The sequence below is a fragment of the Mus musculus genome, chromosome 9 (assembly GCF_000001635.26).
Source record: "Mus musculus strain C57BL/6J chromosome 9, GRCm38.p6 C57BL/6J".
Lineage (NCBI taxonomy): Eukaryota > Metazoa > Chordata > Mammalia > Rodentia > Muridae > Mus > Mus musculus.
In genome coordinates, this window is record NC_000075.6 from 70,695,761 (window position 1) to 70,721,193 (window position 25,433).

Genomic DNA, 25,433 nt, shown 5'->3' on the forward strand with positions numbered 1-25,433 from the left:
ATATTTTTGATCTATAAAAAGTACGTTTCATTCCTCTTTAGTATTTCATTTTATGTAGCTTTAAAAAGTATATCTTAAAGGTGAATGCTAGGCTTGAAGGCCATGTGCTGCCACCTGATGGTTTTCCTTTCAGCTCTTTGTAGTCACATCAGAGTCATGCATGAGGCCGACTTTATGAACATAGTAGAGCTGTTATCATGGCCTCATTGATACATCACTTGCCTCCTTCATATTGCTTCTGATTTGTCCATGCCCTTGGACTTATTACATATCTCTTAAACCACCAGTTTCTTCTACATTGCTTGATAATTTTTTTTAATTAATAGACCTGTTTGGTGGATCAGATAGAAAAGTACAGAGCAGTACATAGCCTGGTAAATAGCAAGTGCTTAACAAATTTTAATTATAATTACATTCAGTTTATAAGTACTATTATTGTGGTGGTTGACCTTGGTTATCTTGAGGCTGAGATTAGTAGTCTAGAGAGGATTAACTGGGTGTAAGGGCGTGATAATTCCTGAATGTAGGGGGTACCTACCATCCAATATGTTGAGGCCTGGGTAGAAAAAAAGAGAAATAAAAAAGAAGTGTTTTTTCTGCTCCCTGGCCACTGATGCGAGTCACTTTGCTCTGTCACACTCTCTGCCATGGCAGAATAAAATCTCTTGAGTGTGTGAGTCAAAATAAGTATTTCTTCCTTTACGATGTTGTCTTCAAGTTTTTTTTTTTGTAACCATTATGTAAAGTTAACAAGCTTGCACAAGCATTTATTTTACTTAACCTATTTTTAAATCAGGTGCTAATTTATAAAATTATTTAAAAATTGCATTTATTTTTTTTTTTGGTGGGGGTGGGGTGGGAGCAGAAGCCTGCTGTGGTGTGCTTGGAGGTCAGAGGCCAACATTTGAGAATTGGTTCTTTTTTTCTACCTCATGGGTTCTAGGGATTGAACTAAAGTCACCAGGCTTGGTAGTAGGCAGCTTTATATACTAAGACATCTTTCCTGTCACAAGTAAGTATTTAATTAAATAAAAACTTTGCCTAATCAGGATAGTCCTTTTCCTTCTTTATACATAGTAAACTGTCAGTGTCCATTAAAAACAAACAACAAAGCCAAAAAACAAAATAAAACCCTACAACTAAAGTACTTAAAAAATAAAATAGCTCTTGGTAGTTTTGGGATTTAAATTTTCCTTCTTAAGATGTAAAATGTTCACATTTGTACATGTAAAATGTACAGTTTTTTTGTTTCTTTTAGCCAGATTTTCATGTGAATTTTAAAATACTAGATTTCTAAAATAGATCTGGAAGGAAAGAATTAGCATGATTTTATGAATATGTGATGAACTGAAAGGTATTCTTACTAAAGTTGAGGGAAAAGTAAAAATGCTCTCATTTCTCATGGTTTGTGGTAATCCTGGTTAGTATAGTAAGTTAAACAGATAAGGCTATAAGTAGATGAGAAAGAGATTTAAATAGGAGAAACAGAAACAGTGCCAGGGAAGAAAATAAAAAAAATATTTTCACAAGTTTTTATGCATAATCACAGACTTTACAGGTTCTCACCAGAGAAATAAAACCAATAAGAAACAGATAAATGGAGCTGGATGATCTAGGTATGTGAGGGGGTTTATCAGAGGAATTGACTTGTTATTGACTACGAGAAGTCTCATGGGAGGCCATCAAAGAGAGAGAAAGGGAGAAAAATGCATGCAGGATGGTGAGCTGGTGATGTTCTCCTGTGTTTGTCTTCCCCACTCACATCCATAACTCACATGGCAGTCTCATAGAAACACCCAGAAATAGCACTTTGACTGCTCTTCACGTTATTTTGTTTGTTTGTCTGTTTGTTTAGAGATAGATGTATTTATTTATTTATTTATTTATTTATTTATTTAATGTGTTTGAGTACACTGTAGCTGTCTCCAGACACAGTAGAAGAGGGCATCAGATCCCATTATAGATGATTGTGAGCCACTGTGTGGTTGCTGGGAATTGAACTCAAGATCTCTGGAAGAGCAGTCAGTGCTCTTAACCTCTGAGCCATCTCTCCAGCCCTAGGTTATTATTTTTTTTAAATTAAATTAAAAAACAGAAACAAAATCAAGTTTATCTTACATGTATGAGTATTTGCCTGCCTGTATGTCTGTGTATTACATGGGTGCCTGGTATACTCTGGAACTCAGAAGAAGGGGTTGGATTCCCTGGAACTAGAGTTACAAACTGTTGTGAGCTGCCCTTTGGGTACTGGGAGTCAAACCTTAGTCCTCTGGAAGAACAACAGCTAGTGCTTCCAAGAGCAGAGCTGTCTTTCTTGCCCTATCTCTAGATATTTGTTAATCTATTCAGGGGGGCACTATTACAGAGGTCTTTTGATCTCATGTTGGTGTTCTTATTGCAGCAGAAAAAAAGGATGCATTGTTGTTAAATCAACACTAAAGAAACTTAATGTCTTTAGTGACTTCTGTAACATTCTGCAATGCTCCAACCTGCCTCAGCCTCCTGAGTGCTAGGATTACAAGTTTACTCAGCTCTGTTGCACAAAAGCCACGATGAAAACCAACACAGAGCTTATCTGTGTTAAACACAGGTACCATTTGAAAACTGGCTTTTGGATTATAGGTTGTGGACTCTTGTAAAATTTTCTTAGCAGTTCTTTTACCTAGAAGCATAGGTGGTCCTTAGCCCTGTTAATACTCTATTGATGCTTAAAGCAATTCTGTAGGGGGTTGGGGGAAAGGGAAATAGCTGCTGATTGAAGTTTGGAATTTCTTCATGAAGAAAAATTGCAATGCTTCCTGAGCTTGAATGTACATATGGATGACTTTGGAAATCTGGTCTGGACTTAGATTGTGTGCCTTTCTGTTACTGTGACAGATGCCTGAGACAGTCAGCTTAAGGAAAGAGTAGTTTCTTTTGGCTCATGGTTTCAGAGGTTCCAGCCCATGGGCTGATACAGTCATTGTTTTTGGGCCTATAGAGCGGCGGACAGAGCGTTCTGATGGAACAGAGTGCTCACGTCATAGTGGCCAGGAAAGAGGAGGAGTCACAGGAGGTTTGGGGTCAAGGTAAATATGCTTATTAAAGGCATGCATACTCCCAATGACTAACTTCTTTAAAATAGGGCCCATCTTCCATAGCTCCATCCAGTAGTCTCCTCAACATTGTAAATCTGTCTGTGGCTGAGAGCATTGGTTAGGTCAGAGTCCTGATGATCTACCAGTATCTGGAAATTTCCACAGACACTGTACAGGATCTGTCCTAACCGTCTGGATGTCTCTCAATCCAGTCCAGGCAACATTCAAAGTTACTTACCACACTGAGTTATTTGGGAGTGCCAGTAGATGCTGTGGAGTGCTCCAGAATCTACCCTGTTAACATTTTCCCAGTGTGTACCTATCCTCTTGCCCTTGAAACAACTTAGACAGTGAGGTTTCTTGTGATAGGAAAAATCTGTGCATGGAAAAGTATTTGTGTAGGATTAAAACATCTACAGAATTGTATTTCTAGGTTCTACAAATGTTCTCTCATACTGGAATTGATTGGTACTTGATCTTTTATTTTTGCCTACTTCTTGCTTTGTCTTGTTCAAAATGGAGGTATTTAGGAACAACAGATTATTGAAAGATGGGCTAATAGTTTATTAGAAGTGATTAGAATGCTGATAATTAAATTTTGAGAGAACAAATGGGAACTTTTGTTTTTTGAATTGTCTGATTTTTGTTTTTTATCCTGTACTTTAACAAGTATGAATAATTAAAAGCAAATTTATATTTTGTTTATTTTTATGTGCATGGGATTTTTTTCTGCTTGAATGTCTCTGTATCATGTGCACATCTGGTGTCCTTAAAGGCCAGAAGAGTGTATAGGATTCCCTGGAGTACCTGCCATGTGGGTGCTGAGAACTCAAGTCCTCTGCAAGAGCAGTAATTCTTAATGGCTGAGCCATCTCTCCAGTCCCCTGTTACTATTTTTTCTATCTGAAAATTTTCTTTTAATATTTCTAGTTGTATAGGTCTGTTATTAATAATTTAGAAGTTTTGATATCTAAACAAGTCTTAGTTTTGACCTCTAAGACCCTTTATTTAACTGCTTAAAGGATCTTGGGCTAAAAGTTTCAACTTTAAACATAAGTGCCTACCTTGTGATTTATACAGAGTTGTGTCTTCATTCTTCCCTGTGTATCTCTTTGTGGCTTTTGTTGTTGTTCCCTGTCCCAGTTTATTTTAATATTTTGACCTCTAGTTTTCACCCATTAGTCTATGATTTGACTTTATCTGGTTTCTTTTACATGTATTCTTTTTGGCTTACTGTTGACTTAGATTTTTACATGCACACGCGCGCACACACACACATGCATATATATACATATATGTAAACATATGTATTATGTGTATGTACACACACATACACACTTCTTTGTTTTTGGTTTTATGAGACAGAGTTTCTCAGAATAGCCTTGGCTACCCTGGAATTCATTCTGTAGACCAGGCTGACCTGGAAACTGCCTCTGCCTCTCAAGTGCTGGGGTTATAGGTATCCCACCAATGGGCTTAAGTGTGGCTTAATTTTAATATCTGCTTTTACAACCTCATCTGCAAATTTCATCATCTCTAACATTCTATTACTAAGGACTAATTTTTGTTTTAGTTATGGGAGAATATGTATACACACATATATATGTATCGTAATTGTTGGATAAAGAAATTCCTATTTTTATATTTGGAGGTGTTTCATTATATCTTTAAACATATTCAGACTTTTCTGGCAGTTAAGCTACTTGGAATCAGTTGAATCTAATTTGTTATTTAAATTTGGAAGAAAATGTTTATTTAAGCTTTGTTAATATAGATCTAGAACAGCTGTTTGACTATGGCTACTTGTACCCCGTTACTAAGGAGTTACTTCTCTGAGGGTTATACCCAGTGCTTTATACACTTTTAGGACTTTCTTTCTTGGTGATATGACTATGAATACTCACCAGTCCTGTGTTAGATGTGTTATGGCTGGGCTTAGTAGTACATACATACCTTTAAGCCCAGTACTCAGGAGGCAGATACAGGTAGATCTCTGTGAGTTCAGGGTTAACCCAGCCTGCATAGTGAATTGTAGGGCAGCCAAGGCCACATGGAAAGACCCTGTCTCAAAACAAAAATGAAAAAAAATCCAAGAAGAATTATTCTCTTCTTCTCTGGTGGTTCTTATTTTTTTGTGGTGGAATAATTTATTCTTTTACATTCAGATTATTACTCATCAAACAATCCAGGTATTACAACTCTTTTTTTCTTGGCAACTCTGTCCCACAGATCTTAAATGTTTGGCCTCACTGAACTCAGCTGTTTAGGTTGCTTCTTGGAAGCTGTGGGCATTTGGAAAAGAGCTCACCTCATTTGTGGCTTTGTCAGGCTTCTCATTGTTAGGGTGGTTGGATAAATTCTGTTTGTCTTTATTTCATCCTAACGAGAACTGGATATTGACTTAACAATTTGCATCTTTTTTCTTGAATCACTTCAGTGTAAGTTATGGATATCATTCCAATTAACTCATAAAATACTTCAAAAAAGTGTCTTTGAAAATTCAAGACCTTCTGTTATGTAACCATGGTACTGTACTAAAGAAAAGTAGCAAGAATTCCTTAATGTCCTCAAAGACTGATTCTGGTTTGTTGCAAATTATTTTCATATGTTTGTTTTCATCCTGGGTTGATTTTTTTCCCCCCCTTTTATTTTGTTTCTTTTGTGGGTTTGCTCTAATGTGATTATGCAGGGTTATATTTAAGTGCACATGTAACAGTTCTCAGGAGAGATTTTCATTCTGGGTTATGAAAGGAATTTAAGTGTATTTAAAAGGACATTCTTTGGCTATTTAAGAATTAAGTTAGGCCGGGCAGTGGTGGCGCACGCCTTTATCCCAGCACTTGGGAGGCAGAGGCAGGTTATTACTGAGAAGAATTATTCTCCTCTTCTCTGGTGGTTCTTATTTTTTGTGGTGGGATAATTTATTCTTTTAAAGTTTCTGAGTTCGTGGCCAGCCTGGTCTACAGAGTGAGTTCCAGGACACAGGACAGCCAGGGCTACACAGAGAAACCCTGTCTTGAAAAAAAAAAAAAAAAAAGAAAGAAAGAAAGAAAAGAAGTTAGAAGGCAATAACAGGAACAGGTTCTGGGATATACTCAGTGGTAGAGTGATTGCTGGTGTGTATGAGGCTCTGGGCTGGTCCCCAGAACCATAAACATATTTAGAGTTTAGAACTAAATATCATTAGTATTTAAAATGGCATATGGATCAAAGAATAAGTTAGGAATAATGAGAGATAAAAATAGAAATGAAATGTAACAGAATATGTGAGTTACCTCTGAGGCAGTACTGAGGGAACATTTATAATACTTAATACCCATAAAGTTCACCCAGGACTGACTGCCTGCCTGCCTGCCTGCCTGCCTGCCTGCCTGCCTGCCTGCCTCCCTCCCTCCCTCCCTCCCTCCCTCCCTCCCTCCCTCTTTCTCTCTTTCTCTCTTTCTCTCTTTCTCTCTTTCTCTCTTTCTCTCTTTCTCTCTTTCTCTCTTTCTCTCTTTCTCTCTTTCTCTCTTTCTCTCTTTCTCTTTTTCTCTCTTTCTCTCTTTTCAAATCTATCTGTTGTTTGAGGCAGGATCTCACTGTGCAGCTCCGGGTGTGCTGGTGCTTGTTTTGTTTTGTAGACCAGGTTGGCTTCTGACTTGTAGAGATCCGCCAGTCTCTTCCTCCTGAATGCTGGGATTAAAGGTGTGTACAACCATGCCCAGCTTTTTAGTTTATTTATAAAATGAAATTGTAGTTAATATGTTTCTACAAAACAGTAAGATTATTTCATTGATTAATTTTGACCAGACTTGAAGGGGGAAATGATAACTTATTTTCTTTTAATTTATCTAGAAAATTGAAGACACACCATTATTTCACTTATCTTTTACTCAGATAATATCAATAGTTACTGAGTGGACCAGGTGACAAAATTGGCTTCAATGGTGATAATTTCTATCAGCAAAATGTGATTAATGTGAATTTGTGAAACCTGATAAAGCATATAAGACAAGCCTACAGCAGATGCAAAAGCTTTTGTGTGTGGTTAATGTCACCCTTATGTTAAGTTCTTGTTTGTTTATTTATTTGTCTGGCTTTGTTTTTGTTTTTGTTTTTTGTTTGTTTTTGAGACAGGATTTATCTTCATAGCCTTTTCTGTCCTAGAACTCACTATGTAGACCAGGTTGACTCAGAGATCCTCTTGCCTTTGCTCCCCAAGTACTGGGATTAAAGGCATGCATCGCCATATCCAGCCAATGTCACTCTTATAACAATAAGTTTAAAAGTGTGCAAAAATTATTTTTGTGGGAGATTTATCATAGTAGTCAGGATTAATAAGACAGTTGGTATATACTTATTCATAGATATTTGAAAATAATGGATAAGTTAGGACTAATAAGTTAGAACTAGAAAGAGCCTTCAAGTTGGTATTAATTCAGACTGTTACCTGTGTGCTTGTTTTTATAGGTCAGTATGGAAATCCTTTAAATAAATATATTAGACATTATGAAGGATTATCTTACAATGTGGATTCATTACACCAAAAACACCAGCGTGCCAAACGAGCAGTCTCACATGAGGACCAGTTTTTACTTCTAGATTTCCATGCTCATGGAAGGTGAGTAAATTCATTGCTCTCAGTATCTGAAGTCTTTTGAAATAGTCTGCTAATGGAAGAAACTTTTTATCCTGATGTAAAGCTTCCTGTTTGAATATTCATCCTCAATGAATATACCACATTTTTTATACTGGAATTTGGTATATACATTAAAAAATGCCATCATTAAAAATGGATTGCCCTTTTATGTATTTAAGTCACTTGTAAATGTTTTTGAATTGTGACTGTGAGGTCTAAGCATGGATATTTTTAAAGGGTGGTCACAGGAGGATAAGAGGTTGTAGAAAATGTGAGGAGCCATAGACAGATAAGACATACTTTATTTAATCAGTAACATACAGGTGGCTATGAAGAGAGATGCTGAACTGAGGCACAAATTGCACACAGGGGGACACATGCATGCATGCATGCACACACTCATCTGGCACATCGGCCATACAGAGGTGGGGCAGTGGCAGACACACATAGGCATTCACCTTTGATCTTAAGGCCATATATCACACAAAATGGCACTCTGCTAGGAATAGTTATATAACAGATGACATCACATTTTTTTTTAATCTGGTGTTAGCCATGGGTGTCAGCTATGTTTCAGCTAACTCATACCAGATAGCCATATTAGCAACGTGTTTTCTAAGTATTAGCTAGCCCTTACGGCTGGCGAGGATGTGGAGAAAGGGGAACACTCCTCCATTGTTGGTGGGATTGCAAGCTTGTACAACCACTCTTGAATTCAGTCTGGCGGTTCCTCAGAAAATTGGACATAGTACTACTGGAGGATCCCGCAATACCTCTCCTGGGCATATATCCAGAAGATGTCCCAACCGGTAAGAAGGACACATCCTCCACTATGTTCATAGCAGCCTTATTTATGATAGCCAGAAGCTGGAAAGAACCCAGATGCCCCTCAACAGAGGAATGGATACAGAAAATGTGGTACATTTACACAATGGAATACTACTCAGCTATTAAAAAAATGAATTTATGAAATTCCTAGGCAAATGGATGGACCTGGAGGGCATCATCCTGAGTGAGGTAACCCAATCACAAAGGAACTCGCACAATATGTACTCACTGATAAGTGGATATTAGCCCAGAAACTTAGGATACCCAAGATATAAGATACAACTTGCCAAACGCATGAAATTCAAGAAGAACGAAGACCAAAGTGTGGACACTTTACCCTTTCTTAGAAATGGGAACAAAACACCCATGGAAGGAGTTACAGAGACAAAATTTGGAGCTGTGACGAAAGGATGGACATTCTGATCTTTTAATGTACAATTCAGCTTCTGCCTCTTCCATGTTCTTTTGAACTTTTAAATTCCTCACTGTTTCATTGACATTTGATTTGTGCTCTCCTTCCTTTCATGTATTTCTTGCTTATTTTTCTTTTTTTTAAAAAAATTATTTTATGTATTTGGATATTTGGCCTGCCTTGTATGTTGTGCATCATATATGTGTCTGTTACCCATGGAGGCCAGAACTAGGTATCAAATTCCCTGGAACTGGAGTTACAGGTGTTTGTGTACTGCTGTGTGGGTGCTGGGAATTGACTTCGGTTCTCTTCAGAGCAGCCATTGCCCTTAAGCACTTAGCTGTCTCTTTAGCCCTGCTTGTTTTCTGTATTGTGTTGTTTTCTTCTTCACAGGCAAGCACTTTGCTATTTAGTATTGCTCAGTATATTTCATATCTGATCTAGGTGTTTTTGGAAAAATGTTAATGGATTAATCAAAAGATTAATTTGAAGATGTTTCTTTATACTAAAAAGATTAGGGCTAGCAGTTTACAACACTAAATAAAATTTTATGACTCTTAGTTTTAGGTATTATTAAAAATCATCCATTCTTTATTAGTACCATAAAATAATAATATCATTAGCTTTTCTAACTTTAGTAACCTCTCAAAATAAACTTACTACTGTGTCTCCAAATATATGTACTATTGTCTTCCTCACTAAACAGAGGAGGAGATTTCAGTAGCTGCCTTTGTTTTGGATGCCACATTGTTGTATAGGTAGATTTTTATTAGGTAAGTTACATATTTTATATTTGACAAACCAAATCTCTAGTTCTTTTATGTGTCTGTGAGTGAGAATGAGTAACCATGCAAGTATGCAGTCATCTACAAAATAATTTGATTGTTGGCTAAAAGTGATCTCTATGATTTAAGCCTTGGCTGATAGGACCATAAACATATAGCTAATAGGAATAGTAAGTAAGGTGTGCAGAAGTCACTTCACAGAAGGGAAACTTGCTGTGGTGTTTTGGAGATGAAATACTGTGGGAACTTACAGGAGGAGCACATCTTATTGAGGTGATGGTTTGATGGTGTAGCGTCTCCTTTTCTTTGAAATAGAAAGTACAAAGTGATGAAGCTATGTAAGAAATTATAGATTTCTTACTAGATCTATTATTTCCTCTGACTTATAAGAAATGCTAAAACCAGGTGTGATGCTACATGACTGTAATCTAGTCCCTGTACTCAAGAGACCCAGGAAGGAGGAGCTCATGTTCTAGAACAATGTATTCTACAGAACAAGATCCTGTCTCAAAAAACAAATTGAAATACTAGTTAGGCACATCATAACATCTCTAATAGGATATGCATCTGTGTAAAGAGTAACTTGCATTTTACTTTTCTAAATGATCCTGTGTGTTTCTATTGGATAATGAGTACACTATAAGGAAGACTTTGGCTTACCCTTAACTGTAGCCACATCTATAAACATTGACTGTCATATGCATTGTGGCTAGAGTACTTACCTGCTTTTTCAGCCTTTAAAAGATATCAATAAGTTTATTTATCTTAATTGCAAACCAGGGCCCAGTCTCTCAGAACCAGGCAAATTAATCAATTATGGAACATGTTGAATACAGAACAGTTAGCTCACATACATAACGATTTTGCTTGCACTGTGTCTTAGGGTTTTCATTGCTGTAAAGACATACCATGACCAAGGCAACTTTCATAAAGAAAACAATTAATTGGAGCTGGCTTACAGTTTCAGAGGTTCAGTCCATTATCATCATGATGGGAAGCATGGCAGTATCCAGGCAGACATGGTACTGGAAGAGGAGACTTCTACATCTTGATCCTACAGCCAGGAGGAGACTGTCTTCTGCAGGCAGCAAGGAGGAGGCTCTTGGCAGAGCTTGAGCATTATATATGAAACCTCAAAGTTCTGCCTCCAGAGTGACACACTTCCTCTAACAAGGCCATGCCGCCTCCAATGAGGCCATACCTTGTAGTAGTGCCACTTCCCCTGGCCCAAGCATATTCAAGAGTTTATTGATCTTATTTGAAAACCTGCATTATGATTAGACAAATATTGCATTGTATTATTGCATTATGATTAGACAATTATGATTTGAATATTTTAGAAGTATTCCAGCCCCTGTGTGTTCAAATATTAAAGTCCTTTTTTATAAATAAGCATATGAACAAACTTTCAACTTTGCTTAATATTAAGGGCTTTTTTTTTTCCAGGCCAGGAATAGGTAGGCGGTGTACTCCTTTAATACCAGTGCTCAGGAGGCAGAGGTAGGTAGGTCTCTGAGTTTGAGGCCAGCCTGGTCTATGTAGTGAGTTACAGGATAACCAGGGCTGTGTAGAGAGTTCCTGTTCCCAAAAACCAGACCAAAATAAAATACTGTATGTGTGTGAGTGTGTATGCATGCAGCCTTTTTTCAAGTCTAAGATTTTTTTCCTTTCTCCCTTGAGGCAGGGACTCATATATGTTAGTCTGGTCTTGGCTGAACTTGCTACATAGCCAAAGATGACCATCAACTTCTGATCTTCCTGCCTCCATATCCCCACTGTTGAAATTATAGGCATATAACCATACCTGGCTTACGCAGTGTTGGGGCTTGAATTGAGGTCTTTGTTCATGCTAGGCAAGCACTCTACTAACTGAGGTATATAACCAGCCCATGTCTTTGTGGTTTTTTGAGACAGGGTCTCACTCTGCATCTCAGGATAGCCTAGAACTGAAGATATAGATAATGCTGGCCTTGAATTTGTGGCAATTCTAGCTTCCTTAGCCTTCAGAGTGCAAGAATTACAGGCATGAGCTACCCTGCCTGGCTTCTAAGCCCAAAATTAAGAATTCTACGAAAAGGCATTGGTTTTGAAAGAGTTGAAAGTTTGTGAAAAGTGCGACTTGAGCCAGTACTACAGTTGTTGAAGAAGGTATTTTAAAAGAATTTACCAATTAGGTACTAAGGTAAAATACATCAAAGATAATTTGCTTAGAATAATAAATTTTCTGGATTTCTGAAATGATTTCATTTGGATAAATGGGATTGTTTAGTTAGTGCTATATTTACATCAATTATGACTTTTTCCTTTTTTGATTATTTTGTTTTACTGTGTCCAAATGTGCATATCTTCCCTTAAGAACTTGAGGTACAGAGCCTGAGTCTTACTTAGGTTTTTACATATGGTTGTAATGAGGGGAAGGAGGGGAGGAGAAGGAAGGAATGAATATGAAAATATCCAGAATATGCAGAAATGGCAGGTCTATCATATTCTAAGACAGAATTTTTCTAATAATTTTGGATAATTTGTGCTTCTCAATCCTTGTCTTCATGTAATAGTGTATAATGTACCAGAAACTTGTTTTTCTATATTCCTTTTAAATACTAGCTGGAGACATGTTGCATCTTGCTATAACTATCATAGAGTCCTACCTTAACTATCATGTTCCGTGGTTTGACTACCATGCATTTTAGGCTTCTATAATGCCAATGGACTATAATCTCCTGAGGAATTTAATTGATGTGGTTTGTAAAATGTGGTTTGTGTGCTACCTTAAATCTCATTTAAGTCTTGGTTTTGCAGTTCTGCATTTTGTGATGTAATAACTCCATAGATTAGTTGGATATGTCTTGGGCTTTGTTTCTGCCATATCATGAGTTGGGTAGCAGAAAAACCCATCCCTTCAAAAGCATTTATTTATGTAGTGTGTGTGTGTGTTTTGTGTGTGTGTTTCTGCACATGCATATGAAGGTAGGAGAACAATTCTTAAGGAGTTCTTTCCTTTCACCTTTACATGGGTTTTAAAGATCAAACTCAGGTTTTAGTAAGATTTGTGTTTTATGAGCCCTTAGCTGTTGAATCATCTCAGCAACTTTTTGTTTTGTGTGTGTGTGTGTGTGTGTGTGTGTGTGTGTGTGTGTCTTTGTAAGAGACAAGGTCTGGCCTTGCACTAACAGCAGTCCTCCTGCCTCTGCTCCTAAGAGCTGTTTTATTTACGTTTTACTATGTAACTCAGACTAGCCTGGATCTCACTATGTAGCATAAGCTGGTCTGGTACTTACCTTGTAGTTCAGGTTGCCCTTGAACAAGTGTAATCTTCTTATCTCACTTTTATAAGGGCTATACTTCTTTTGTGTTTGTGTGTAAGTGTACACATTTGTACATCCATGTTTGTGAACATGAATATGGAAGTGAGAAGACAACCTTGGATGTTGTTCCTCAGGTGTATCCTATCTCTTTTTTTGAGGCATGTTATTCACTGGTCTACAACTTGTCAAATAGGCTAAGCTTGTTGACCAAGGAGCCTAAGGGATTCATTCTCCTGTCTCTGTTTCCCATTGCTGGGCCCAGCCTTTTCTTCTAAAATGGATTCTGGGGATCAAACTCAACAGATTGTGCATGCCTAATGGACCAGTCAGTCTAGGAGGAACGATCTCTGTTAATTCTGTGGTGATAACAGGGAGCCAGTGACTTTTGATTTGGATAATTTCTTCCTTATGGAATGAAGTAAAAACATATTTTGCTTGACCCTGGTAAAGACGTTCTATCTATGTATTTGACTCCCAGCTGTTTTTTGTTTGTTTCTTCCAATTTCACAAAGAGCTTACTCTCACTAGTCAGTAACTCTTTGATTTTATCTTGAAGGCCTTTATTGTTGATAGAATAAATATGGTGAAAGTGGGGTACCTTTGGCAGGTGGTGCCATTGTGTGCTACTAAGAAATTATGCCAAGCAACAGATTTAATGTTGGGGAGGAGGGAGAGTGAAAGGCTGTTTAGGAGTGGGGACATGAGAGAGAAACAGAGAGATAGGGACAGAGAGAACGAACAAGACACAGAATGAGAGAGATAGAATAAAGGAGATAGAGGCAAAGAGGGAATGGGAGAGAGAGATGTGGGGTGCCTGGGACCTTTTTTTGTACTGCACATGTTGCATGGGTGGAAATGCCTAATTGCTAACACTGGTCATTTTGCCCAGACTGATATTGGATGACATCCTGAGACAGAGTATTCAGCCTGTTTTACTTCTTTGATCTGCTTCTTTTAGGCTCCCCTTATTTACACATTTTCAAATTTCCCACTATTGGTTATACTTTTTCATTCAGTCCTTTGATTTTTGATTTTTGCTAGAAGGCCTGCATTTTGCCAATTGTGATTCCTTGTACATCCTAAGCAGGCGATCTATAACTTGGTATGGTGAGAAGGCCGTTGGCTGGCTAAATACAGATGACTGGTCAGACTCAGACTCTGGTTTTACTTGTGCTATATTCATGTTACTGTGCTCTGACTTGTGAAATTATTAAGTGTATGTTTTTCTGCTTAATTTGTGTTTTTTTTTTTTTGCCTTTGTTTACAGTCTGTAGAGCCTTAGAACTCTTGTGAATGATACCCAAGGTGCACAGAGTGATTCTATCTTGTACTTCTACAAAACTGTTCTGCTTATTCTTTATATATGTGACTGTGATGCATAGTAAGCTTATAAAAGGAGATTTGAAAAAAAAAACCTTTTCTTTTTTTTTAATTTATTCTTTAAAGTCCAGACTTTATCCCCCTCCTGATACACCCTCCAACTGTTCCATATCCCATACCTCCCCCTTGCTCCTGTCTCCAAGAAGATGTTCCCCACCCCCGTTCCACCAGACCCCCCCACTCCCTGGGACCAACTTTTCTATTTAAAAAAAAAATGTTACTGCACTAGTGAATGGCTCAGTAAAGACACTTGCTGACAAGCCTGATAGCCTGAGTTCAATCTCTGGGACCCACGTGGTTCAAGGAGAGAACAGAATCTCAGTGTCTTCCAACCTCTACATGTGTGTACTCACACACACACACACACACACACACACACACACACACACACACAAGTAAATGATATGAAATGTAATAAAAAGTATACTAGTGAAAGCAAACTCATAATATTTGATGCTTATATTGGCAACTTACCTTTTTATTCTTTTAAAATTAGTATGTAAGAATATTTTTGTTAAAACCTTTACCCGTGAGCATCATGTGTATTGCTCATATTCACTCCTACAATAGAAATGGAAAGAAAATATAGATAGAGTGACTATCTCAGGCATCTTTATAAGAAGACAGAGAAAATGAACGTCTGGAAATGGCAGACATGTCTCTTGAATGCCTTGTGGTTTAAATGAGAAATATCTTCCATAGGTTTATGTATCTGAATACTTGGTTCCAGCTGGTGGTTCTTTTTGGGGAGGTTATGGCCATCTGTTTTCTTTTCAGAGTTGCTTTACTGGTCTAGGTCCTTTGCATGTCCATCGTGTTAGAGCTGACTTGTCAGCATTTACAGCAAAACTTGCTATTTTGATGGAGACTGGTATATCTTTAGATAACTCGGAAAGTTGATAGCTTTTTGGAAGGCGTGCTAAGTCTTGATACTCAGGACCTCATGTCCTAAGCCCACTGTGTGCTAAGCACACATTCTACCGCACTGTACACCCAGCCCAACAACACTACAGTGTCTTCATATCCTGAATCTGATACCTCTATTTATTTAAGTCTTATTTAATTTCTTTGAAATTTTTTTCTAAAGAGATTTCAGTGTAGAGACATGATACATCTTTTGTTGAACTTATTCCTAACCACTTTAAAAATGCTATTGTACAGAGAGCAAATTGTCTGTCTTAGAGTTGTACCATTTATGGTGTTGACCTGGGAGTGAATTAAAAATGGGTGATGTTGAGAAAGGCAAGAAGATTTTAGTTTAGAAGTGTGCCACAATGTGAAACGGGAGGCAAGCATAAGACTGGACCAAATCTCCATGGTCTGTTCGGGCAGAAGACAGGTCAGGCTACTGGATTCTTTTATACAGATGCCAGCAAGAACAAAGTTACCACCTGGAAAGAGGATATCCTGAGGGAGTATTTGGAGGATCTCAAAAAGTACATCCCTGGAACAAAAATTATCTTCACCGGGAGTGAGAAGGGAGAAAGGCTAGACCTAATAGCTTATCTTAAAAAGGCTACTAACAAGTAATTCTATTGCCTTATTTATTACAAAACAAATGTCTCTTGGGTTTTAAATTATACTATAATTTAATGCATATACCAAAATTCAGATCATGAATGGCTAAGTGTTTTTCTTATACAGTCCTAATTTAAGTAAAACTGGATTGTAGTAAAGTCGATATTATCTTTTTAAAAATAACAATCTCAGCTGCATACTTGGTATGTACTGCTCATCCTTTCTCAAGATAAGAGTGAACTTAATTAGTAATGTTCTACTTTCCAGAAAGATGGGGGTGTTACCTCAAACCATTAAATAGTTTTATAATTAGATTTATAAAACTGGGCATATGAATATGTTTAAACACTGGGAAAGTTCTATCACTATCTCAGAAACAAGAAGACTTACTTGTGTTTCAGTTTGTGTTCACTGGCTTGTTACAGGCAATGGTTAAATATCAGGAGGGCAACTATCTATTCTGGACAATGCTGATTTAATTATAATTCCCTATGTCAAGTATGCTCTTTTACCACTGAGAGGTACTTTCTGTGGTTTTTGTATAATATCAAATAAAGAGTATATAATATTAAAAAAATACTATTGTAGCTGAGAATGGTGACATACATCTTGAATTTCCTAGTACTTGGGAGGCAGCTGCAGGTGGATCTCTTGATTTCAAGGCTAGCCAGGGTTATATAGTGAGACCCTGTCTAATAAAACAAAACAAAACCCCCATTAGAAAAACTCAGACACACACACACACACACACACACACACACACACACACACACACTAATTGCAATTGTTTCTTAAATTTCCTCTTTCATGTGTTTGCTTCTAGATATAAAAACGTGCTGGTGGGTTTTGTTTTGGTCTTGGTATATTAGCCCTGTGTTTTGTGACTTTATTAGTGTCCAGTAGTTGATTTTATTTCATCTACAAATAAAGGTATATTTATTTGTTTGTTTATATATTGAGTTATTGTGCTATCTGGTACCTTCATTTAGTGTTGGAAAGAATTGGCAAGTGCAAATGCCTTTTTATTTCTACCTTAGGGGAAGAATGATTGTCTTTAATATTAAAACATATTAGCAATATTTTGATAGGTTAAGGAAGCTCTGACTCTTGTTTTCTATCAGTTTTTATCTTGAGTGAGTGCTGAAAATTTCAGTTGCTTTTTCTACAACTAATGTTATGACTGTGTGGGTTTTCTCCCCTTTGAATACAGTCAGTTACATTGATGGTTTTTTTTTACACATTTTTAAAAAGATTTATGTATTTACTTTATGTATGAGTATACTGCCACTGTCTTCAGACACACCAGAAGAGGGCATCAGATTCCATTACAGATGGTTGTGAGCCACCATATGGTTGCTGGGAATTGAACTCAGGACCTCTGGAAGAGCAGCCAGTGCTCTTACCCACTGCGCCATCTCTCCAGCTCTACATTGATTTTTAAATGTAAACCTACCTGACTCCTGAATAAGCTAAGTTGACCATGAAATATTATTTTTATTAAGGCACTTTTCTGGTTTCTCTGACTAAATGCCTGGTAAGAGACAGTTTAAGGAAGGAAGGATTTCTCCAGGCTCATGGCTTGAGGGCACATCATGACATCATGACACAGAAGACACAACAGCAGGAGTAGCTCAGGACAAGTGATGGCAGGAGCACCAGGCTGCTTGCTTACACTTGTACAGATCAGGAAGCAGAGAGGTAGCCAGAACCAGGCCTGCCTCTCAGAGAGGCACCATAACTAAAAGATTCTTTACTCAGTTCTCGTTCAGACCACATGATCATTTTTTATATTGCCATTTCCTTCTTGTCCTTTTCCTCGTAGTTTGTTTTCTCCTAATAATGCTAATATGCTCCCCCTAATTCAGTGGTTCTCAACCTGTGGGTTGGGACCCCTTGGGGACACATATCAGATATCCTACATGTCAGATATTTACATTATGATTCATAACAGCAAAATTACAGTTGTGATGTAGCAAAAAAAATACTTTATGGTTGGGGGTCATTGTGTTGTATCTTAAGGTTGTCTTTGTTTTGTTTTGTACCTTTTTGTGGCACTGGGCTAAAATAGAGGGCCTTGGCGTATATACTAGGTAGTGCTTTATCACTGAACTATACTCCTAGAAATTAAGATGTTAATTTACATTTTGTTTTTTAAGTAAAGAATAAGTTCATATATTTCAAGTCTAGATGGTGCAGAAGAGTAAAAGGGACAATTTCCTTTCATTTCCTGTCCCCAGCCACTCATTTTCCATTCCAGGTTGACCCTTGCTTTTAATTTCCTTTTTATTTTTAAAGTCATTTGGCATACACTTGGACACTATGTCTTTCACACAAAAATGTTCTTTGCAGAAATATGTGTGTGTATATGTATATGTTTATTCATAATCTTTACTATTTAAAAAATATGATATGGACTGGAAAGTTGGCACAGAGGGTAAGAGCACTTTTCTCTTTCAAAGGACCCATGTTTGAGTCCCAGCACCAATGTGGTAGCTTACAAACATCTGTAATTTCAATTCTAGAGGATCTAGTGCCCTCTTTGGACTTCTACAGGTGTCAGGCACACACATGGTACACAGGTATACCTGCAGGCTAATATCCACTCATTTACATAAAATAATAAAATAAAAATAGAAAAATATTTAACTGTACTTATTATGCTATTTACTTTTATATTGGAGGAATAGGGGCCTTCTATGGGAGACTTAGACAGCGAGGCTCTGTAACTAAGGCTTCCTCCATGCTCCCTACAGCCGTTCTTGATGAGAGAGACAGTTCAAGCTTATCCATACTGTTTATTGACTGTTCATCATGGAAAATGGGTTGTATACTACTTCCTCAGGGTGGACTAGAGATTAAATACCTTTTGTAGAAAGGAATGTTCTGGTAGGGAAGCTTATTGGCTAAACCCTGAGGGCCCATCTAAATACATTATTAGCATGAAGAACTAGGAGTGTGGTCATGTGTTTCAGGCCAGGAATCTGGTAGGGAGCAGGGAAACTCCTTACAAATGAGTGCTTATAATTTCTTCTAAAGTTATAAGTTCAAGAATGGGTTACAGAAGTCAGGAAAATCATTTCCTTATACTTTTTATTGAAAAAATTTTATATAATATATTCTGATCTTTTTACTCTTCACTGAGTTCTTTCCAGATCTTCCCCATATCTCTACACATCCAACTTCACTTTTCCCCTTTCTTTCAAAAAACAAAACAAGACAAAAAAGCAAGAAGAAACAAGAAACATAAACCTTTCAGAAACCACAGGACAAAATCTAAACAAGTAAAAGTCTAATAAGACAAAAAAAAATGGAGTAAATAATGCAAAATAAAACAGAAGTTGACAAAAATACCATTGAGTTCTGTGTTAACTAACTACTCCTGGGTTTGTGGCTTGCTCAGAAGTGTGGTTAATATACACAAAGAGACTTCATTGGAGGAGACAGATTTTCCCTTTGTCCATGGGTATCAGTTGCAGATAGTTTCTTGGTCAGGGGTAAGACATTGTGTCTACCTCTCCCTCTCAGTACTGGGCTCTTATCTGGCTTGAACTTGTACAGGTTTTGTGCATGCTACTACAGTTACTGTGAATTCATTATGTGCATCAGTCTTGTTGTGGCTGGAAGACATGATTTCTTTGGATTCTTCCATCACTTCTGGCTCTTAGAATCTTTTTGCTTCTTATTCTGCATATATCTCTGAGCCTTAAGGGGATGGACTTGATGAAAACATCCTATTTAGGACTGAGTGCTCCAGAGTTTCTCTGCACATTGTCCACTTGCCGGTCTCTGTTAAATTCCATCTACTGCAAGAAGATGTCTCTCTGATGAAGGCTCTGATCTATGGGTATAGCAGTATGTCATTAAGAGTTGTTCCAAAACACAAGAAAATCAAGAAGGAAGACCAACGTGTGGATACTTCATTCCTCCCTAGAATACGGAATAAAATATCCGCAGAAGGAGTTGCAGAGACAAAGTTTGGAGCTAAGATGAAAGGATGGACCAGCCAGAGACTGCCCCACCTGGGGGTCCATCCCATAATCAGCCACCAAATGTAGACACTAGTGCATACGCCAGCAAGATTTTGCTGAAGGGACCCTGATATAGCCTCCTGTGAGGCTTTGCCAGTGCCTGGCAAATATAGAAGTGGATGCTCACAGTCATCTATAGGATGGAACAAAGGGCCCCCAATATAGGAGCTAGAGAAAGTACCCAAGAGCTGAAGGGGTCTGCAACCCTATAGGTGGAACAACAATATGAACTAATCAGTACCCCCGGAGCTCATGTCTCTAGCTGCATATGTAGCAGAAGATGGCCTAGTCAGCCATCATTGGGAAGAGAGGCCCCTTGGTCTAGCAAACTTTATATGCCCCAGTACAGGGGAACGCCAGGGCCAAGAAGTAGGAGTGAGTGGGTAGGGGAGCAGGGCAGGGGAGGGTATAGGGGACTTTTGGGATAGCATTTGAATGTAAATGTAAATGAAAAAAATATCTAATAAAAAAAGTGGGAAAAAACAAAACAAAACAAAAAAAAAAGAGTTGTTTTACTGCCATGTTCCTTTAGTAAAATAATAGTATGTAGTTTTTATTATTTATTCTCCTGTACCTGTGACCTATCTAGTCTCAGGCTCTTGACCAAGTTAGCAGTGCCAGGTATGGGTTATATCTCATTGAATGGGCTTTAAATCCAATCAGAAAGTGATTGGTTACTGCAATAATATATGTGCCAGTATTGTACCACTTTATCTTGTGGGTAGGTCACCATTGTAGATCACAGGGTTTGTAACTGGGTGATACTGATGATTGCTTTTCTCTGTGTATAGCCAGCAGAGTACATTCCAGTACCGTGAATGCTAGTCATTGGAGTTCTCATAGTTTAACAGTAAGTGTTGTCTTTAGCAATAAGGCCTTTCTATCAAATTGTGAAGAGTAGCCTTGGCAATAGCCTATGATGTTTGGAGGTTTCTGTAAGGGCCCTTTGGCCAATGAATCAACAAGATGCAACCTATTTCTAGCCTTGGAGGTTTTATTGGTAGCATAAGATGGTCTAGTTGGGGCATTGTATCTTATTATTTAGTGACTCTTATTTGTATCTATTTTAGAAAGCTTTTATAGTAGTAGGATTCCATATGGTTTTTCAGTGGTTTAGTGTTAGTTGTACTTCACCGTATTCCTTTCTTTACCTTTCTCTCCCATCTCCTTCCCTATTTAATCGTCATATTCTACTTAAGCCTTTTGTCTCTTTTATAACACAAAAAGCTATTTCTTCTTTATTGAGATCTTCTCTCTTCATTAGTCCCTTACTGGAATCTTGTGTTCAAATTGTAGCACATATATTGAGAGCTTAAAACCTAACATGGTCATGTAAGAGAAAATATACATTTGTATTTTGGGGTCTGGATTACCTCACTCAGGATGATTGTTTTTTACCCACAGATTTCACAATTAAAATTTTCTTAATGACAGAATATTTCATTATGTAATGTACTACATTTTCATTATTTATTTATCAGTTGATGGATATCTGGACTACTGCTTTCTGGCTATTATGGACAGAGCAGCAATGAACATGGATAAGCAATTATCTCTGTAGTGGGATATAGAGTCCTTTGAGTATATGCTCAAGAGTGATATAGCTGGATTTTGAGGTAGATTGACTCCCAGCTTCCCGAGGAACCACCAAACTGATATACATAGTGTCTATACTGGTTTGTGTTTGCACCAGCAGTTGAATAAGTGTTTCTTTTCCCTCACATCCATATAAAGTCTTTATTTTCATTGATGCAGGTAATAAATTCATACCTCTTAAGCATAGTAATCAAGTACTTTACCTCTTAGCGATACCACAAGCCCTACAGTTTACTTAACTAATATTAGTTTGTTGTAAAGGACGGGACTTAGGAACAGCAAAATGAAAGTGACACAAAGGACAGATAGGAGTACAGAACTTCCATGCCCTTTCTTGATGTATCACCTTTGCAGTACTTCCATGTGTTAACCACTGGTGGACACTCACCAATTTCACTGACTGTGATAATGAAGTGACTGAACATGGGCTGACCCTCAGACAGCCTCAGGTTGGGCTGATCATCAGATATGCCCAAGTGACTGAGGGCTGGAATTTTAGCCCCAGAGATCTATAAACATGTTACACAGCCCCTGATGAACCTGAGGATATGTGGGGGCCCCATGTTCAGACACCTCTTTATAGATTTGGGTGTGATTAGAAATGGACACTTGAATAGGGATGAGGACACTCCTATCATCCAGAAGATCCCAGAGTTTTAAGGAATTTGTCATAGGAAATGGGGACAGAGGCCGTTTATTGAAGTCTGTTGTACTGGAGGTCATTTCATTATATGGAAGCATGCCTAAGAATTCTAGAAGAATTCCTGTACTAGAAGCCACTGCCACTGATTCTTTTGATCAGTTTTCCTAAGCAGATGTTGTACAGACTTATTTATGTCACAAATGAGTATAGTGACTGGTGCAAATTTGTAATGTGTTTTAAACAAGGTTTCTTCCTCCTGTTCTACTATTCAAAACATGCTTGAGAAGATAAACTATTACAACACATCTTTGTTATATTTGTCATAAAGATCATGGAGTAGAAATTGTATTGTGTGCAGACTTCTGTAACAATTATGGAACTATGATATACTTTTAAGAGTTTAGTGATGACACTTAAGTTGTTGCCATTTATCCACATTTCCTGCAGGCTAAGTATTGTACTGACTTTATGTTATGATCTAATCCTTAAAACAATTCCACAAGATGGGCAGAATTATAATTTACTTCAGTTTCGCTTTGAGACATGGTTTCATTTTATAGTTCCACCTGGCCTGGAACTCACTATATTTCCCAAATAGATGAATTGTGTTACACAGCCCTTGTCTTGTGTACTTTTTTTTTTTAATAGTAAAAGAAATCATTTAGGATTTGGATCCTTTAAATTTCTTTTCTCATCCTATTTTGCAGACAGTTCAACCTACGAATGAAGAGGGACACTTCCCTTTTTAGTGATGAATTTAAAGTAGAAACATCAAATAAAGTACTTGATTATGATACCTCTCATATTTACACTGGACATATTTATGGTAAGTTGGACTTTTATCTGACATATTATTTGATTTTTTTTTTTTTGGTTTTTCAAGACTTTTTTTTCTACACACAGGAGTATAATGATAAATATAGGCAGATAGCTCAGAAAAGGTTTTGTAAATACTGAGGAGAGGAAAGAAAGTGGCAGAGGAAGAATTTCTTGTCATTTGATGGTTCAGAGTGTCAAGAATTCTAGAAGATTCTAAGATCCTTTTTTTTTCTTTTTTTCTTTATTAGATATTTTCTGTATTTACATTTCAAATGTTATCCCCTTTCCTCATTTGCCCTCCCAAAACCCCCTATCACATACCCCCTTTCCCTGCTCATTAACCCACCCACTCCGGCTTCCCTGTCTTGGCATTCCCCTACACGTGGGCATCGAGTCCTCACAGGACCAAGGGCCTCCCCTCTCATTGATTAAAAATCAAGCTTACCATTTTGTTGGCCAGGGACCTTTCCCCTAGAGATCCATAAAGGATGGAGAAAGTGTTCCCCTGACTCTGTGGTCCCTGATTCAACTTTGATTTGTACCTCAGTGTGCAATCTGAACAGGAGTCATATATCTATGAGATAGGGGAGAAGAGATTGCATCTGATCCCAGGTGGCTGTCTTATCTCTTTAGAAGCCCATATCTGTACTTTGGTTTATACTGTCCTTTCCCTAAATACTTCTGTCCCCAAAATTAGTTGCTCAAAAACCAAAACAACAACAACAAAACCCAAAACAAACAAAAACCCAACCTTGTCAATGAATTTCCAACTTTGTTAAAACAAAAGCAAAAACAAAAAAACAAAACAAAACCAAGATGGTAGTGGCTGTTGGTATACATTCTTTCTGCCCAGCCTTTCCTAGACTGGACCACCGTGTGCAGCAGAGGCACAGAGCCTGGAAGAGATGAAAGGTCTACTTAGAGTCACTTGTCTTGCCTGGCTTTGAGCCTGGTATTCCCATGCTCAAGGCATGTAGGGAATTTTGTGGAGTTTTAAAATTTTAACTAATTAATTAACTTAATCCAATTAATTTTTTTCTGTTTTAAAACAAAACCTGAGGCGGTAGATCAGGTCATCTTAGGCAATGGTCTTTGAAAATGAAGTCATCTGTGGAGCCACTTTACATGATGTTTAATAGTGTACCACAACAAAAATCTGTAACGCTTTGACGCTTGGTGCTTTCAAGTTTAAGAGTTACTGTTGTTTTAGCCTCTTGTTTGTTTGTTTGTTTTTGAGATTATCTTATTATGTAGTCTACACTGGCCTAGAACTAGCAAACCTCATACCTGTCTCATACTTGTAGTTGATAAGACTACAGGCATGTACCACCACATTCAATCAGAGTTTTCAAAAAAACTTTCAATGATTTTTATAATTTCTGATTTTCCAAGGAAGAAATAAGTGGGAATTTCTGAGTTATATAAATAGAAAAAGTTAAAAGGAAACTGACAGTAGAGATCATCTTAGTTCAAAACAATATAACAAAGTCACCTAAGAAAATTTTCCCAGGTTCTTTCTCCCTAAAATCCATGTGGTTTGTTGTTGTTGTTTGGTTATTTTACACTTGTAACAAATATCTCTTAAGAGTTTAAAATGTGCTGGGAGGCACAGACACATACTTAATCTAACAGGAAGGTCACCAGACAGCAAAGTGGGACAGACAGGGAAGTCATAAAGAAACTAACATAATTCAGACAATCCTCAACTATTAACTCAACAGTGGTCAACAATTTCCTTCTGTAAATGAGATTTTTTTTTTGCTTGAAGTCATAACATTTTGAAAAATTAAATGCTTAAAGAGAAACTTTTAATTTTTTATTATACTAGATAAATGATACATGGTTTTACTTACCTGTACACTAATGTTACTAAATTTTAGTGGTTCTTTGCAGTCTTCTAATTGTAACCAAGGAAAGTATTTTTGGCAGTTTCTAGTACTCTCTTACATTCTTCATCACATGTCTTACTGGGCAAACTGTGCTGATTTTGTAGGTGATGGTCATAAAAAATAAAAGTATAAATGAGCTTGTAAAGAAAGGTGATGCCATTTAAAATATCTCAGGGATGAGATTTGATGGCACACACCTGCAATTCTGATAATCTGGAGGCATAGGCAGGAGGAGCATGAGTTCAAGGCCAGCTAAGTCTACACAACAAGGCGGTTTCAAGAAAAGTACAGATTTTATTTTCAGCTCGTGATTTATTAAAAATCAACCAGTGTTAATGTGTAACTTAGAAATCTTGAGAGGTCGGGTCGTGTTATTTCACGTGGGTGGTGTATGTGCTCAGCATGTATCAGGACCAGACAATTTGGCCCCTTCCTTCTCCCCAAATTACAGAAAATCCTATGAGGTGATTTCAGCCTTGTCTTCCTCTTTCCTCCTCTTCCTCCCCTTTTCTTCTTGTCATTTCTCTCTCTATTT

At 37.5% G+C, this 25,433-nt stretch overlaps 1 protein-coding gene and 1 pseudogene across 3 annotated transcripts in view; both read left to right on the forward strand.

Annotated features, from left to right (window-relative positions):
- Adam10 (a disintegrin and metallopeptidase domain 10) overlaps positions 1-25,433 on the forward strand; it is a 101,286-nt gene that overhangs the window by 16,817 nt on the left and 59,036 nt on the right. The window contains exons 2-4 of one of the 3 annotated variants that reach the window (XM_011242657.3): positions 2,981-3,068; positions 7,527-7,677; positions 22,898-23,016. In XM_011242657.3, coding sequence (XP_011240959.1) covers positions 3,002-3,068; positions 7,527-7,677; positions 22,898-23,016 — 337 coding nt within the window. In that variant the 5' untranslated portion in view covers positions 2,981-3,001. The remainder of the gene's footprint in view (positions 1-2,980; positions 3,069-7,526; positions 7,678-22,897; positions 23,017-25,433) is intronic. The other 2 variants (NM_007399.4, XM_030244027.1) reach the window with 2 other exon arrangements.
- Cycs-ps1 (cytochrome c, pseudogene 1) lies at positions 15,577-16,491 on the forward strand (annotated as a pseudogene).